The 18,045-nt window shown below is 37.4% G+C and overlaps 1 protein-coding gene across 9 annotated transcripts in view; it reads right to left on the minus strand.

Moving 5' to 3' along the window:
- The window catches only part of DMD (dystrophin), a 9,298,038-nt gene that overhangs the window by 2,677,086 nt on the left and 6,602,907 nt on the right, over nt 1-18,045 (minus strand). For all 9 annotated transcript variants that reach the window (XM_044072398.1, XM_044072396.1, XM_044072400.1 and 6 more), the window contains one exon: nt 14,490-14,644. In XM_044072398.1, the coding sequence (XP_043928333.1) occupies nt 14,490-14,644 (155 nt within the window). The remainder of the gene's footprint in view (nt 1-14,489; nt 14,645-18,045) is intronic.

Here is an 18,045-nt window from a genome sequence, read left to right on the forward strand (position 1 = left end):
AAATATATTGACGTGGTATTAGATAAATCTATGAAAGGCCTTTGTGACTGGTATTCTGAAACTTTCACATACTGTTAAATGTTCTGCAGACATTGTATATGTAGTCAGTTAAACATGTACTGCAATTTAAACCTTATTTTGGAAGACTAAGGCTGACATTTGCATTTATTTAACTGACATTTTTTTTGTATTTGTAAACAAGGTAAGACTTATTGCGCAAAAACATCTGTTTTCAGGGGTCATTTTGAGAGATTAGCTTACTTATTTACAACACAGGTCTCTGGAACCATTCATCGTGCTACAGAAGAGATTTTGGGCCTCCCATAAATATAAGAAAAATAGTACCAGGCTCCCCACACAAAGTTTCTCTAATAGATCAGTGAACAACAGGAATTTGAATTTCATTCAGTATAAATATGAAATAGAATGCCAGCTTCATTTGTATTTGAGGGCAAGCCCTACTACACATCACAAGCATAGAGTTTTTCCCCTTCTACAAACCACAAGGATAGTGCTTTGTCCCATATCACCTTATTTACAACTCAGTTTTATATCTCTGCCATCTGAAGAAAGGGGAATATGCATTGAAAACGTACATTTTTCAGTCTGTTACACTTATTTTACAGTGTTCAGAACTATAACAAAATGTCCCATACAAGTGAGCATGGTTTGTACTATACAAGGTTTCAGAAATTTTTAATGAGTAGTTAGTTGTTGATTGCCATTTGTTTAGTTTATAAATATAGACTAAACTTTCATCTCCTAACAATACACACACACACACACACACACACACACACACACACACACACACACACACACACACACAATAGCTTATTTTTACCACTGAATTTCAATCACATATGTATACTTATTGATTACTTTTCTTTACTTATCCTGATGCCATCATAAAATCAATACCTAAAAGTTATAGTGTGTTAAAATGTTCTTGCTTGCTTGGCCTTCCTTGAGATCGACTACTGATGATGTTCTCATGACTTGAGACGTAATTTAGAGGAAGGCAGCATGCAACTAGAAAAATAATTTCAAAGCTCTATAGCTTGCAGGGCCACATATCAGACCTGACAATGTTTGGTGTGGGTTGTACACTTCCATTATTCAACATGCATCCATTTAGTACAAGTACCCATCAAGGGACTAAAACTGCAGTCCTTAGAATATTGTAACTGAAAGTGCTAGTCTTGCCTAACACAGTCCAAAAAACGGGGTATCTTTAAAGCTTTCTGCATAGTTCAAGTAAAGCAATGTCAGAGTTAATTAATATACAGCTATAAGTAGCAGGACTGTTGAGGGCAAAAATCCTGATATTGAGGGTGAATAGGGGATGGATTCCTCTTGCAAGAATGTTTTTTAGAAGTATTTGCAAGTTTCAGATGTTGAATATTGACCTTACAACATTACAAGTTATGGAGTCATTGCTGTGTGAGGCACTTTATATGTGAGAGAATGGCTCTCCACATTTACTAATTGGTTAAAGTCGTGCCAAGGAATAATAGCAGGTTTCAAGTCTTTTTGATGGTTATACCTATAAAGTCTGAACATAAGCAACTATATGAACTAGGGATTACAGAAATGTATTTCAACCTGCAGCTCTCAAACAGATTTATTTATTTATTTATGTATTTATTTATTTTACATTTGTTTACTGGGGAGGTCTGACTGGACAGAGCTGTCTGTTTTCAGCAGAGGCCCGGGAAGAAAAGCTGCAGAACAACTGCTAACATACTATACATAAGACATTTACATGAGCATTGTGGTTTACACATTCAGTTATAAATATATAGCAGATAATAACATATGATTGCATAAAATATTTACATAAGCAGAGTGGTTTAGACATACAATAAAAAGTATAGCAGGTAGTGACATATGATGGTTGTTCACACAGTATGTCTAGCAGAGATAATCTTGAAGCTGTACTGAAGATTAGACAAGAAAGGAAAAACTAAAAATGCTAGCCAGTTTGTCAAAGGAGGAGAATATAGACAAGTTCATATGAGGTTCATTGACATTTTAAGGGAAAGCTTTTCAACTTAGTCTAGGAGAGAGTTAGTGGGTATAGATGGGGCTGTGTGGACTAGGTGGCAGTGAGCTGGTAAGTAAAGTGTGATCATATATAGTGCATCTGTGGATGTTTTAAAGAGGTTGGATAGTGGGTATGGGAAAGGAGTTAGAATATGTCAGCCAGGTGCTAGGCAGTTACAAGTAACATGTGATAATACATAGTGCATCTCTGGGAGTTTTAAAGAGGTTGGATAGTGGGTAGGAGAAAGGAGTTAGAATATGTCAGCCGGGTGCTAGGCAGTTACAAATCAATAGAGATTTAACTATTAAATAACATCTGGATTTAGCCTCATCCTCCAACAGATTTCCACCATGCACTCTAGTTACAGCCATATCACCAACTATGTATACCTCAGATGTCTGACTGTGATCAAACAGAAATAAGTAATAACAATTGCCACAGTAATATATTTTAATTTGTTTTACTCAGACACATACTAGCCCTATCAATCCATATAAAACTACTAAAATAACTACAGTGATGTAGTTAAACTTGTGACTATTAGAAGCAAGCAAGAACCACCAATTATTGTTTTAACAGTGACTGAAAAAATAATACATTTTCCTATATTCACAAGCCTCTGCCAAGGTTGATATAGTCACTACTGTCCTATTTCAAGGTTTTTCCAACTATATCTACACCACTTCAAAAATATTAATATAAATGGAAAGTCTGGTTTAGTGTCTAGCAGCAAAAATATGAATGACTTAAAAATACAGAAAATGCTACCACAATTACCCATTTTTGCAGTCAACTACAATTACAATACCTGCAAAATTGATGAGTAGTAAATTAATTAACATTCAAAAATAATCACAACAGGAAGCTAAGAAAGAAGTTGCAATAGCAAAGGATAGGGCATCAAGGGCACTTTTCCAACTTCTGGAAAGTGACTCAGTAAGGAGCACAAAGAAACTATATCAGGTTGCAAGGCAAAGACAGAAAGATAAAGAAAATAGTCAGACACCCTTCATACGGGATGCCAGCAACAACCTGCTCACCAATCCACAGAGCATCAAAGACAGATGGAAGGAGTATTTACAGCAGCTTCTGAATGAAGAAAACCCCACAAAAGCTGTACTGCCCCAGAAACAGCCTACAATGAGAGAAGAAGAGGAGCCCATCCTAGAAGAAGTAAGAACAGCACTAAGGAAAATGAAGTCAAGGGAAAGCAGCAGGCTCAGATGAGGTCACAGCAGATATGATTAAGATGATGGCGAGATAGGGGAAAAATGACTCCTGAGGGTACTAATCAAAGTGTGGAGAGAGGTGTATCCCAGATGACTGGAGAATAAGTATACTCATGCCAGTGTACAAGAAGAAAGGGGACATCCTTAACTGTGGGCAGTATAGAGGCATCAACCTCCTATCACATTGCATGACATTTCTGGACAAACGGATATGCAGAGTAGTAGAATGTAAGATGGGAAATGAGCAGTTTGGATTTAGATCAGGATGGAGCACAACTGACCCCGTGTTTGCAGTGAAACAAATACTGGAGAAGAAGCTAGAGATGAGGAGACAGTCCAAATGGGCATTCCTAGACTTGGAGAAAGCATATGACAAGGTCCCAAGAAAGCTGGGCAGTACAACGGTGGTTTGAAGTCCCAGAAACATTGGTAGAATTAGTGTAGGCTATGTACAAGGACCCAATGACTCAAGTACGAACAGTGTTTTGCCTCACAGAGGGGGTTTCCAGTGGGAGTGGGTGTTGCACCAGGGTTCAGCTCTGAGCCCACTGTTGTTTATAGTGGTGATGGATTACATTAGCAAACAGGTTGGAGGGGACAGATAAACAAAGTTGCTGTATGCAGACAATGTGGCATTACAGGCAGACTCTGAGCTAGAACTTCAGCAAAGGACAGGAGAATGGAATGGAAAACTGAAGGCACATGTGATGAAACTATGCACAGATATGACAGTGGTAATGGCAGCAAACTGGGGAAATCAGAAGAAGCTGAGAATAGAGATCAAAGGGAAGAATGCAGAACATGTAAACAGCTTCAAGTATCTGGGAGAGGTGGTTGAGGAGAAGGGAAGTCTAAATGAAGAGGTCAAAGCTAGAATCAGAGGGGTTGCAGCCAACTGGCATAGAGTGCCAGGTGTAGTCTATGACAGAAGAATGCCAAAGAAGCTGAAAAGTAAGGTGTACAAGACAGTGGTGCGACCGATACTATTGTATGGTACAGAAACCTGGGCAGTAAAAGCAGAATAGTTGAAGAAGCTAGACATGATGGAAATTAAGTGCCTGACTGGTAGGATGCACACTGTGGGACAGACAAAGAAATGAGGACATAAGAGCAGAAGCCAAAGTAGCTCCAATTGCAGAAAAGATCAAAGAGAATAGATTACGGTGGTTTGGACACATGTGCAGAAAAGCAGAAGACAATCTGGTGAGGAAGATTTGGGACAGACAGGAAGAAGGTAAGAGGAAGCAAGGACATCCAGCAAAGAGGTGGATGTATTGTGTGAAAGAAGATCTGCGACAGTCAGGCATGAGTGCTGAAGAAGGCAGGGGTGTGGCACCGAATCGAGAGACTTGGCGACAGTTAACACGATACCCCGACCTCATGTAGAAAAATGAGAAAAAGGGGGCTGATGATGATGATGAATCACAATAGGCACATTTTAAGAGTGGAGATTCCACAATCTGGCAAACCATGATACTAACCCAATTTTTCTTGAAAGTAAAACTCCATAGTTATATAAATTCAAAGTTAGGCTTGCTTGTTCTGATTTTGATTCCTATCTGTGCTATGTTAACACTGAAAAACAACTACATGTCTGTTTTTTCTGTCTAACCAGAATATTTGCCTTCACCCAGACAGGATATCTATGACAGGAAGCTTTGCCCTTTACAAAAAAATTCTTAGTTCCTTTATCTGAAACTGCAGCACTCTGCTGCAGCTTTACTGATCAGGCTTGAGTTGCCTCTTCTTTAGGAGACATACTTGTTTTCACAGCTAGCAACAATTCTATGGCACAAGTTAAAGGCCTTAGGCTTACTGCTGATGAGACAATGATATTTGGTGACAATAGTGAACAGCATTTTTATTTAGAGATGAACTACACACTTAGCATAGTGTGAATCTATGCTTTCCAAGGAAAAAAGATAGTTTAATCTCTGTTTTGGTGCTTATTGGAAAACCAGGAAAATGAAAAGGTCGAAGAGAGGTGCTATAGCCTAGTGTTAGCTACAGTGATTGGGTATGGGTATTATAAAACTTAGAACATGCCTTTTGATAGGTTTAGGTAATTTGAAAAAAAAAAAAAACACAATGAAAACTCTGCTGTTATCTATGTTTAAATTTAACTGCTTTCTCCATTGTTTTGCTGTGACATGCATCACCATTCATTGTCCTCAACACTGAGTCAATGTTGACAACAAAATGACACTGTGACCATTTTATTGATTAAAATAGATAACAATACTGATACCACAACAAAATAACTTGTCAACAAACTCATAACACAGACATTAAGCCATATCCCTGTGCCAGATGGCGTAACCAACCCTGTTCCGGATAAAGTTTAAGGTCCAGGTGTGAAACCCAGGCTGCCTCAGACCTGCTTATAAATCCCTTGTGGCTTGTCTCTCAGCCTAATAACAGTTTTCCATGGTCAAGGCTTAATACCACAACCAGCCCCCCCCCCCCGAATGAAGAGGCTGCTGAAACACAAATGGGGGGGGGCAAGGGGGGGGTGAGAGGCAGCCACGCTCAGAAAACTGAATTAAGGGAGAGTGCAAAGGGAACCTCTGAGGTGCTGACTAGTAACTGTGATGTCACACAAGTGACTCACATTTAAGTAGCAGAAATAAGCCTTTAATCCAGCCTGTAGTATCAGCAAATGGACAATCAGTCTTAGAGATAAGTGTTCACTGTCCTCTACGCTTAGTTAATGAAGATGCCAAAAATGGTGTTGTGACCATTTTAATGATTAAAATAGACAACAGCACTGATGCCACAATAAAATAACATGTCAGCCAAATCATAATACAGGCATTAAACCATATCCTTGTGCCTACTGGTGTAATCAAGCCTGTTCTTTCTAAAGATGAAGGTCTAGGTTCATAACCCAAGCTGCCTTGAACATGCTTATAAAGCCTTTATGTCTTGCCTTCCAGCCCAATCACAACTTGCCATAGCCAAGACTTAATATCGCAATCAACTCACCCAGAATGAAGAGGCCACTGAAAGACAACTGGGGGAGGCAATGGGGGGAGCAAAAGGCAGCCACCAAAGTGGCATGGATCCATGCTGTCCACCCCAAAAAATGACCTCTCACCTGATGTAATGTCCAAGTTGAACAAGTCAAAACCCAGGATGTTCAAGTGCACTCTATCTTAACTGAAAAGTCTATGTCCAGCTTGTCCAGATCATTGTGATTAATCATTTGAAACCTGCTATGACTGGCCACCCAAGAGACTCTGCAGTTAATGAAGTGTCTGGAAATTTAGTAGCACTGCTATTTCTAGCTCCTCTCCACTGCAGATGTGACACAACTGAAGACCAAAACATAACTAAGTGAGGGCACAGGGACTGAAGGCTGTAAAAATCTGAAAGGATTCTGGTCAAAAGAATTTCTTTAGGGGGGGGGTTAAAGTCAAATCACTCCCCCCAAAGGTGAATAACGAAAACTTTAGGTAATCTTCTAAATGCTACCAGCTGGTCCCAAACCTCACAAAAATGGAACCAGGACATTCCCAGCCAACCAAATCACCGGATTGTCCAGTCCCTATATTTTAATGAGCTGATGTGTTCCACCAGATGAGACGAGGCTTGAAGGGCTGTTTTAATGACAAAAGAGTGCCCCAAGATCCAAACAAGTTTATTCTCTGCACACAAAATTGTGATGTTATTGTCTAATATAGAATAAAAAGGCATCAGACAATCATCTTCTCATTTTTTCAGTACCTTGGTGGAATGACCGTCCAAAGTCCTTCCTAAATCAGATGCTCTCCATATCCTAAAAAAGTGATAAGAATACCCATGAGGATCTATACCTTGACAGGAAAGAGATTTAGCTAATATTGTGTTAGCATTTGATCAGACAATGACGTGAACACAGGGCTTGTATGCTTACTTCTAGGGGTGATCTTTTTTAAAAAGGTAAACCAATGGACTGGACAAGTAACTAAAGGTTACAACTATCCAGATGGGGTTGTTGTCCTTTACTTGCCTGGTCCAGTTTGGATTTCCCCACCCAAATCAATAGAAAGTCACTGTGAATTACCATGTTCTCTCAACATAACATATTTAACAACTCACTAGTAAGAGCGCCAGCATAAGGACACGTGAACAAGGTTGGCCTGCTGATAAAACTGTAAAAATCTACCACAGAAAGAACAATATATTTGACAATAATGAGAAGGAGATTGTGCCCAATTGGTTTCCTAAGGTCCTTCATAACTCATTTTGCATTTTCTCAACCTTTAAGGATCCTGCTTGTTACCCAGTAGCCATAGTAATCTTTAAGCTCCAAGAAATTTGCTAACCAACCTAGGACTGCCAAATGTATGTGGAGGGCAAGCAGGAAATCACCTTTGTATCATCTATATAACATGATCTCAATATCTATACACCTGGGAGACTGATCTATAAAAACTTTTTTGAGTGTCTGAACTGATGATGGGTAAACCTTTCTGGTACTCTGAGCAAGGACTTTGCTACAAGCAATCCAGCTATCCTTCTCCTATTTACCAGACGTCCGCAGGGATGGAGATTCCTGTAAGTTCCACATCCCTTGCCAGCAAATGAAAATTTGTCAACTTTAAATGAGGTAGGCTATCTGCTATTGCATTCTCAGTACCTGGTAAGTGAATGCTTGAAAAAGTTAGGTTAATTTGCAACCTCAACAAAACTAGCAACCTAATAACAGAGTTAATTCACTTTGACTTGGAAGAGTGTTTGTTCCGGGTGTGAATGACTGCAAGATTGTCTGAACAAAAAGAAATCCTGCTGTTATGCAACTATTCCTGCCAAACTAAGGTAGTAACCCATATAAGCAGTATCTCCAGGAAGTAATATTCTTTTTTCTTTCAGCAGACAAACCCTCAGGCCGTTTAGCAGTAAACCAACGTCCTTGAAAATAACTGCCCATACCCAATCCCCAGTTGTATGTGTGAATAGGCCAATCTCGCTGTATGATGCCCAAGGCAGCTGACACAGGGCTACTCCATTAAAATGGTATAAAATGTGAACCATAGTAGAGGTCATCCTTGACTCTGTCTGTAAGGTGTACCCTATAATGTTTGGGCATATTACCTTTCAGCAAGTTAGAAATGGACCACAGAAAATTCCCGTCTGGTGCAATGGCCCTGCATGCGAAATTCAATAAACCATGAAGCTGCATGGCATCTCTTATGCTAGTAAATCTCAATATTATGAGTCTGAGCTCGTTCAGCTTGAGTGTGAGGAGTTTGAAGGACCTCACAAGAACATCCACTGCTAAGCCTAGGAACATCAGCACCTGACTCAGTCCTTTAGAATTATCCTCCACCAAAACAACTACCAAAGTAATGCGCATGCAGATGAATATCACAATCCCTTCCATGGCGCCCTCTTTGTCCTCCTACACTTTCAAGAAATTATCTAAGCAATGAACCTCAGATTACCAAGGAGTTGTATGCTGCCAATACCAATGTAAGGCCGAACTGAACACTTCAAAGATAGCACATGCTACCAAGCATCCCAAGGACACTGTTGTATCAAAAAAGACTTTAGCATTGAACTGAAATCCTAATAGAGGCCAGTTCTCCCACCTAATAGAAAGCATCCAAAAATGCTGCTTGAATGTTAGGCTTGCAGAGCCAAAGGCCAGACTACCTCATAATAATCTCAGTAGCTTGCTCCTGGGAGGAAAAGTGGACTTTTGATTGCACTTTGTTGATGAAGTCATCGACTGACAAATCATCAGGGTGCGAAAGGTGGTTGATCAAGGGTAGGCAGGAGTTTCCCAACTCTACATCCAAGTAGCAAGAGTGACATAGGAGGCATAAAGCAAGGCACAGGGCATGATTGCATGAATACCTAGAATAATGATCTACAGCATGTTTTGCTCAATAGGCCTACAACCATCAGTGACCCTCCCCAAGGTCATACCCAACCACTGACAAATCTAACCACTCGCCGATCTTTGGTGAAATCTGGGAGAGTCAATATCCTAGCACAAACACTGAGGGCCACCAAGTGGATTTGAATTGTCTTAACAGCTTCATTCTGACAGCACCTGGAAATCAAAAAATGGCAAATAAGAAAGGGGGTCCAAGTCCTGCTACGCATAGGTAGTTCCTTAACAAATTGCAAAAAGGCCACAATAGAGGAACCGTAAGACCCCTTGGTGCTAATTGCCCATGACTTTGAAATCATGCAGGCTGCTACTTTTTGCCAGTCAATCAAATGGAATCTGGAAGAGGAGTGTGATCTTTGCACAGCACTGGAACCAGTTCCCTGAACTTCTTGATCTGTAAACAAGACAGGCAATCTGCTAATACATTACATTGGCCCAGAACATGAACTCATGACAGCTATGATGTAACTACAAAGCACCTGATCATAGAGCTTCAAATGCTGACAAAAAAAATGATGTACTGTTGCTGAGGGCTTTCCAGAATCCTCAGAATTATAAACTCTCAACAAAGTAAACTTTGATAAGCATGCCAAAGTCCCACTCCCACACTGGCCCAAATATATCGGTGGGTCCAAATACCCATTCTCTCCCCCCCACCATGAGTATAAACCTGTGCATGTCTGTAGTTAGAAGATGGAGATTGTGACAACTACTGCAACAAAGAGAGAGCTCAGGCTTTCATAATCTGTCACAGATTGATTTATAAAGGGAAAAGCAGGACATCTTTGTGAAGATGAGGAATATAACATTTAAATGGCTTGGTGTGGTTCTGCATGGTGTGTTTCAGGAATTGTTTCTATTTTCTATTTAAACTTAACTTGTGTTCTTAATAGAACTCTCCTTCATTCTTCCTGATGTTTTCCTGTCTCATCACAGTTGACAAGTTTGACAATTTGCTAATTGAATTCTCTGTATTCTGTCAGTAGGCTGAGAATGACCTCAACTGCTTTGTGTTAAGATACACTTGAATTTAAAATAAAATGTTATAATGACTGTAGATTAAACATATACCAGGTAAAAGATAAATGTTAACCACTTTATATGTGTCTTTTAGTATTTCTTCAAGTAAAGTAAACTAAAAATCAAACTTATGTGAAATTACTTAGTTTCCTTTGCATCATAGCATTATGACTAATTTGGTTGCTGACAGTTTTTCTCAGTCTTTCAGTCTCTGCTCACATCTGTAGCTTGCATCTGCTGCAAATATGGTTTCATGCTTAAAACTAGAATTAAAATACGAAATGCATTAACTAGTAAAATAACATAATTTCCAACATGACATATTGAAGAAGCCAAAACAGTACACACAATTCAACTAAAACTTTCTCTTTTTTCCATCATCAGTCCCATATGAGACCAAAAGGAACTGCCTGATACATAAAACCACTGGAAGGAAACCAACAATGCAACCATACCTACCGAACAAAAAAAATCAAACCCTACACCCTGCATCCGTGAGTCAAACACTCCCACCTACCACAATAACTCCCAACCAGCCAGTCAAAAGCCAACATACTTCTGCATTTTTTATTTCTTTATGTTTTTTATTCTTTTTAAATTTAGTAACAACTCACCCACTTTGCACAGCCACAAAACCAAGGCTGGATCTGAGGTCATGGACAAGAATGTTAATCTGCTTCTCACCACAAAATGTGTGTGATGAGTGGGTCAGATTTAAAACAAGCACATGTCATAAGTGACATGGCTCTGGGACAAAGTCTTCCACACCATAAAAAGCAACTACAAACTTAGAGCATATCCAATATAACTCTTGAATGCCATATTTGCACAAAAGATCATTTGAAATATAACATCTGTTCCTAATAATGCCTTTTTCCCGCCATTTGTTAAAGCTTGCCCCACTTGCTTAACTAAGCACATGAAAGGTATAGCCACCACATAAGAGACTGTGACATCCACCAATAACGCAAAACAAAGCACAACAGAATCAGGGATCAGGGAGCCTTATCAAATATTAGTACTATTAATGTGAGACAACGAGAGAATAGGTAAATGCAACTGATGTGCTTTTTTCATAATTAAAAGAAATTTATAACTTTCATTATTGGCATTATTTATTAAGAGTACTGCACCACCCTTTTTTCCAAACGTCAGCAGTTTCAGGAGGGATTAAGAGGGACAGAGCTAAAATTTGAGTTAAAATTGTTTTGATTACCTTCCTAAATGTGGAACAAATTTGTTGTGCAATACCATTTTATACTTAAGCTTTAACTCACCTTTTACACCATTATTATCTCTTGCAGGAGATGACCCAGAAATAATATGACCTCAGACTAAAAGTGAACGAATTCAACTGTACCAGGCAGTTGGTATGGCAACGGTGCTACTAACAAACTGTGGCAGGGAAATAGTTTTCAAATATAGCACTGTCATGTGCTAGACCATTTTTTTTATCTTAGATGGCATGGGTAGCCTTTTCAACACATTTTGGCCAAAAAAAAAACTTATACAGAACCTGCACATTAGGTGTAGTGCAACAGCTTTGTCTTTCCTGGTAAAACTTCATCTAGGAGAGATAAATGTGACTGGTAATACGGCTATAAAGTAGCTTATCTCATATCCCATACTGTCTTTTTCAAATTATGTTATCCCAGCAAGTAAAGTATTATATTTATTATACTTGATTAGCAAGATATTTTACATCTAAGCAGGAATTAAGCCTATTATTTCTGTTAAGGCAAATATAATATCAAAGAAATGGTAGATAGCTAGATAGATGAATAAGTACTACCTTCTGTTGATAACAAAATAAACTGATCACATTTTCTATGTAAAAATGCGTCTCATGTATTTAATTTCATCTAGGATGTAGTACTTATCTTACTTTATACTGACCAACTAAAAGTGACACATTTAGAGTATCTGTCTGTGGTAATACTTGTGACGTTTTCGTAACTGGAGTTTCATTATTACACTAGAGGCTAGATTTACAAGGACCAGTTAAAGGCCTGTATCCATTATTGCATTTGACACAATAATCATTATCATATCTTTAGAGTGAAATCACTCTGACAGTGCTAGACTCTGGGCTGCTTCTTTCAATTATTGCAGAATTACACTGCAGGAAATACATTTACATTTGCAATTCAGCAGAGGCATGCAGAAATGGAGAGCAGTACATTGATTTAGCATACTTCCTAAAACGGAAATTCATCTATTTGGTAATCCTAGGTGAAAGTCCTCTGTGACAGGAAACAATAATAATAGCAAGAGAATTCAAATATTCATTGTAAAGCTTGCTGTGAGACAATATGCAGTAACAATATACAAGCTACTTCTTTCTTCTGAGCATGAACACATTAAAAATGCCTATGCACATTTCTGTAAGCATTTTTAACAGTAATAAACTACAGAAAACAAAATTAAACATTTTGGCACGCTGTAGAAATAATGAACAATAATAAACAGTAATGCATCACTCAGCAACAATTTTTTACATGTTTATTTGTCTTGGTTTTTGCTACTTGATATGAATTCATTATTATTTATTAAAAACATTTTTCTCAGAGTTCTAAGGGAATTTGATAAGTTATAAGAACTCCTAGAAGGTACTTAGAACATATGATAAATACTTTGGCTGTAACATTTCAGGCAATACTACACTGCACTCTACTGCATAAACAAATGCCTGATATATTTTCATATCTAATGGGAATAAAAGCATGCATGCCAAGTCTGGCAGTTCACTGGAAGAGATAAACATGTCCACACATGTCATAGTTAAAATGATTAATAGTAGGTAAGCAAAAAGTAGATGTTAACATTTCTAATTTTTGCCTCAGCTGCTCAAGAAAAAAAAGACCCTACACAAGTTAACTTAAAAATGATCTTTTCCTTATGGAACTCACATGGATGCAAGCTGAATACAAATTTGGTGGAAAGATAAAGGAAAATCCAGAGTGCAAGCAAAAATGCATGATGATTATTTTACATTGTCCTGGGTCATATCTGGCTTAGGAGCCCATGGGATTTATGAAGAAAATGAGTCAAAATCATCTTCAGTCCCTTTAGGTGCTCTAACCTTGACTGCTCATTTAGTACTTATTTAGCAGGATTTTTTTCACAATGCTTGTGCCTGAATTTGAATGCCTACTACACACTATAGTGATACATATACTATCACACAATAGCATTTAATGGGTAATCCAACACTGTCATTTTGGAGATAAATGGGGCTATATTCACTTAATTCAAAAAGCTCCATAAACAAACTACAATTAATTTATGCAATCCAAACCTGTTTTTCTTCTCTCCTTTATAGTACACACTACCAGTACACACACACACACACACACACACACACACACACACACACACACACACACACACACACACACTTCATTTCCAAATAAATAAATAAAACAAAATAAATAAACATTTTCAGGTTTTAAATTCTTTTAAATTGTGTGATGTTTCTTAAACTAAGGGGCAAAGAAGATAAAACACAACCAAATAACACAAAAAACATCACATACTGCATATTTGCAAAACAAACAGATTCTGCTCCCCCACCCCAGTTACAGGCAAACATTTATATCTTCTCCACCTTATAAGAGGAAATTTTTGCATTAAATAGGTCTACTTTAGAAACAAGGAACATTTCCATACTTACAGTTTTTACTGCAACTATCTTTACTATTCTGGTTTTACATGCTTATTGCTATAATTTAAACTTGTTTTAAAATGCCTGACTCATTTTAGAGATTAATGTTGAAGCTGCACAAAAGTACTATTTAATTATATCTTTCTGACTTTCAAACTGAAAGATTAACATAAACTTGACCTCACAGTGCAGATAGGCAGTGCTTCATTAATGCAATTAATTTATTGTAAGTAGGATAAAAGACTTTTGTGAATCCAAATATTCTTAGAGTTCTGGCTCAAATTAACTTTCTATAAATGTATATTTTGTACCTAAAAATGTATGGACAAGAGTACTTTCACATATGATGTAATCTGCCAAATAACACTCCAAATTAAGATTAAACACTATTTCACTTTGCTTATGATACAACTCAGCAACTGCATCTATACCTGACTAAACTCAGGGATTAAATGAATCACATTCTACCAGGAGATAATAGCAGATTTTTAACAATCTAACTGATTTAAGTTTTGTGTTAGACAAAATGAGAAATAAGCTTCTGGAAAGATGTCAAACATAATTCCTTGAGTAAAATGGTAAAATGAAACAAAGAAATATAACATAACAAGAATGTTTGCTAAAGGGGGAACAATTATTACATCTTACCGCTTATTAACACCTGCCCAGGAGGCATTGATGCTATCTGTCATCAGTTCTACTTTTCTGGTATCATCGGCAGGGTAATCTCGTAGAAGCTTGCGAGCCAACTCATTTGCTACATCCACATTTATCTGCAGCTGCCGCAGCTCCTTGACAAATTGCTAAAAATAAAAATAATAAAAGGGAAAAAAATTCTAAATGTCATTTACACAAAAGTCAGATCAAGCCTAGAACTAGATGACACAAGCATTCTTCATCAGGTCAGTGACAAAAGAGACCTCCTGATTGTAGGTGACAGCCTTGATATCCATTTTCATATCTGTCAAATGTGGAACTCGGATTAAAACTATTCAAAATTCTATATGTACAATGGCTTTAATAGTGATAGGAATCCGACAACTTTAACCAGCAAAGCACCCTCACCAAAGTAGAACTGACAGATAGAAACATTGTTTCAGTCAACAAAATTCAAACAGTCATTATCTCAGGAGGTGATAAGCAAGAATGTTTTTTTTCCTGTTGAGATTTATGCTATGCAGAATGAAAGCTAGTATCATGTAATGCCAGGACTGATTCAATTACCTAGCACATGATTTTAAGAAGTATTATTTTAAACAAAAAAGAGTTTTTTTAAGTTTACTGGTTTATGCATTCAGTTTCATCTGTCTGAATATAAAGCCAGAAATAATAATAACAATAACAACACTTAACTGTGTTTTCTTATTTATAACTAAGTACATAATGAAAACATAAGATTTGTTATCAAACGTTCTTAATCTACTCTATATCCTAAGTGAAATCTGAGTAGGATGGATGTTATTGACAATCAGTCACTATTACTTCAAACAATTTAATTTTCTTTCCTTACTTACTTTATTCAGCACTATATGTGATACTGTTCACTTGCAGATATTAGCACTGCTATCTCATATTGCTTTGCAGGAGAAGTTCTTTTGAATGTTTCCTAATTCTTTGCTGCCAAGTTCTTCTTTTATAACTGGTAGTATTTCTATTCTTATTCTTCCTTTTCAGGATGTCACCAAAGCCATGGTTCTTGCTCTCCCTACAGTACCTTACCTGTTGTGTCTCACAGCACCTATACTGATTTCTGTTGTTTTCTTTTTATAATTACTGTACTCTAGCACACATGTCAGCCGTGGTGGTGCAGTGGTTAGTGGTGTAGCCTCACAACAAAATTTCTCCTGTTCAGTCCTCAGCTGGAGCATCTTCTGTGTGCAGTCTGCATGTCCTCCCTGTGGTCAAGTGAACTTTAAAAGACATGCAGGTAGATGCATGTATGTGCCTTTTGTGAAGGCTGGGCATCGGACTGGCAACTCGACACCTTAAAAATCCACTGCCAATCAAGAGTGGACCAGTGATCCACTGTGGTGACCCTAACAGGGAAAAGCCAAAAGAAAGAGGGCTGCTCACATGTCTTTTCAAGTCCCTTACACTTTATAAAATATGCATTTGTTTGTAAAGTGCAATGTGGGAATGTTTTGCCAAATGTTCATTTAATCGACTGCCTGTGCTGGTTAATGTTCAGTTGTTGAATGAGGTAATCACATTTGAATATGGGACCAACACAATAAAAAATAAAACAGATGTAACCATGTCTTCTGTGTAGTGATGCTGATAGCTATTGTGCAACCAAACCAAAATCGTTATGTGTATTATCAGCCTGGTACAGTTTGGGAGAAAGGTCTGGAAACAAACTAATTCTCATTCATCTGCTGTGAACCTGGTTGATTTGTTTTAAGGTAATTTTCATGACTGATCCTAATGTGGGCAATGAAGTTGTTTAAGAATGAGAGTAGCTGCTTGCAATACCCTCTGCTTATTTGTTAAGTAGTTGCTGACTGTCAGTTTTAATAGAGAAACATTTGTTCCAATTATACAAGTCAGAAGTTGTATAAATTGGAAAAGGAAGAGCAATCCTATATCACATGTGCACTTTCAAGCAAAATGGAGGCTTATCAAATCACATACATCTCTTTGTGATAAAAAATCCTAGTAAAACCACACTCAAAGAGGTCATGTGGCTGCCAAACAGAAGGCAATGAATCAAAGAATCAAGTGTTTTTCTAAAGATCCATTCAGCAAGATTAGTCAAACAGCAGTCCATGTGAATTAATTATGGTGCTATTTTATACAAGGAGCATCTTTACTGAGTTTATTAAGTATAACAGAAAATGAATGTTTGGTCATTTTAGAAATTTGGTTTCGTTTGGATTGCCTACTCCTTGACCTACTAGTTTTCATATTCATTCAATGTTCATATTCAGAAAGAGTGGAATCCTTGAATTAATAGTTTAATTATTATAGATAAAAAACAGATAGTTAAACTGGTTTGCATGTCCATACATATAATTTCTGTAGGGTATAAATTTAACATTAATGCCATATCAACTCTTGAAAATATCAGAAATAAAGGTTTATTGTTACAGAATTAGGTATCCAATCACAGGTTTAAAACTAACTTATTTTCATATAAGAAAAGTAAAAACATGGTCTACACTACCAACCAACTTTGTATCACTTCAAATATTCACGTTATTCTTATGTTACAAAATTTAAATTTCAGCAACTGATTTCAGGATATAAATTCAATGATGGCATCTTCTAAAGCTCTCATTTTGTAATTAGTGCTTTGACCTTTGAGATAGCAATACTTAACAAACCAGGGTAGCCTGTCTCTTCCTAATAATCTGTTCTGCACACTGCCTATATGATAAGTCATCTACTAAGTACCTTAGTCAGCAGTTAAACTGTGTGTGTGTGTGTGTGTGTGTGTGTGTGTGTGTGTGTGTGTGTGTGTGTGTGTGTGTGTGTTTGAGAAAGAGAGAGAGATAATGAATACTACAAAAGAACCAACAAGAACTTGGCAGACTATTGGCTGAAGATTTGGATTAGAACTATGACTTCAATTTACATAGTTTCTAGGCCTGACATTCTTTCTTTGGCTAAATTCTATGTGAACATGCCCAATGCAATTTCTTCTTATACTACTTTGATTTTCCAGCTTCATCCTTACAAAAGTAAGCTGACGGAGAATCTATACCTTTTGTTCACGAGGCTAGTTATGTATTTCTAGAGAAAATATAATCTTCCAAAAGCTATAGGGATAGTGTGACACACTTTTTAGTGTTCTATATTCATTGTGCCTTTCAACCTCTTAGCACAAGAAATCTGGACAAAACCAAAGCTAATGGGGGACATAGGACCAAAATCAGCAACAGTTTTAAGTATTGCTCTTTTTTAAGACTTAGAAAGTGCTAGATTAATAGGTTTTGCATTGTTATGTATGCCATTATTTAGTGACTTCAAATTTCAATGATTTATTAGAAAACTACAAATGTTATGAGAAGCAGAAGTAAATATCTGGACATTCAGGAAATCTGGGTAGTTGAGAGGTATGATATTCAAACCAAAAAGTAAAGCTCAGTTTAACTTTTGCCCTTTTGCTACATGGAACATTTCCATCCTTATCTGAGGATGAGTGCTTTGCTCTTTGACGGCTAAAGCATTCCAGTCGAACTCCCCACATGACCCTTTCTGAGGA

This window comes from Protopterus annectens, chromosome 5.part0, assembly GCF_019279795.1.
Source record: "Protopterus annectens isolate FY-2018-M chromosome 5.part0, PAN1.0, whole genome shotgun sequence".
NCBI classification, from domain to species: domain Eukaryota; kingdom Metazoa; phylum Chordata; order Ceratodontiformes; family Protopteridae; genus Protopterus; species Protopterus annectens.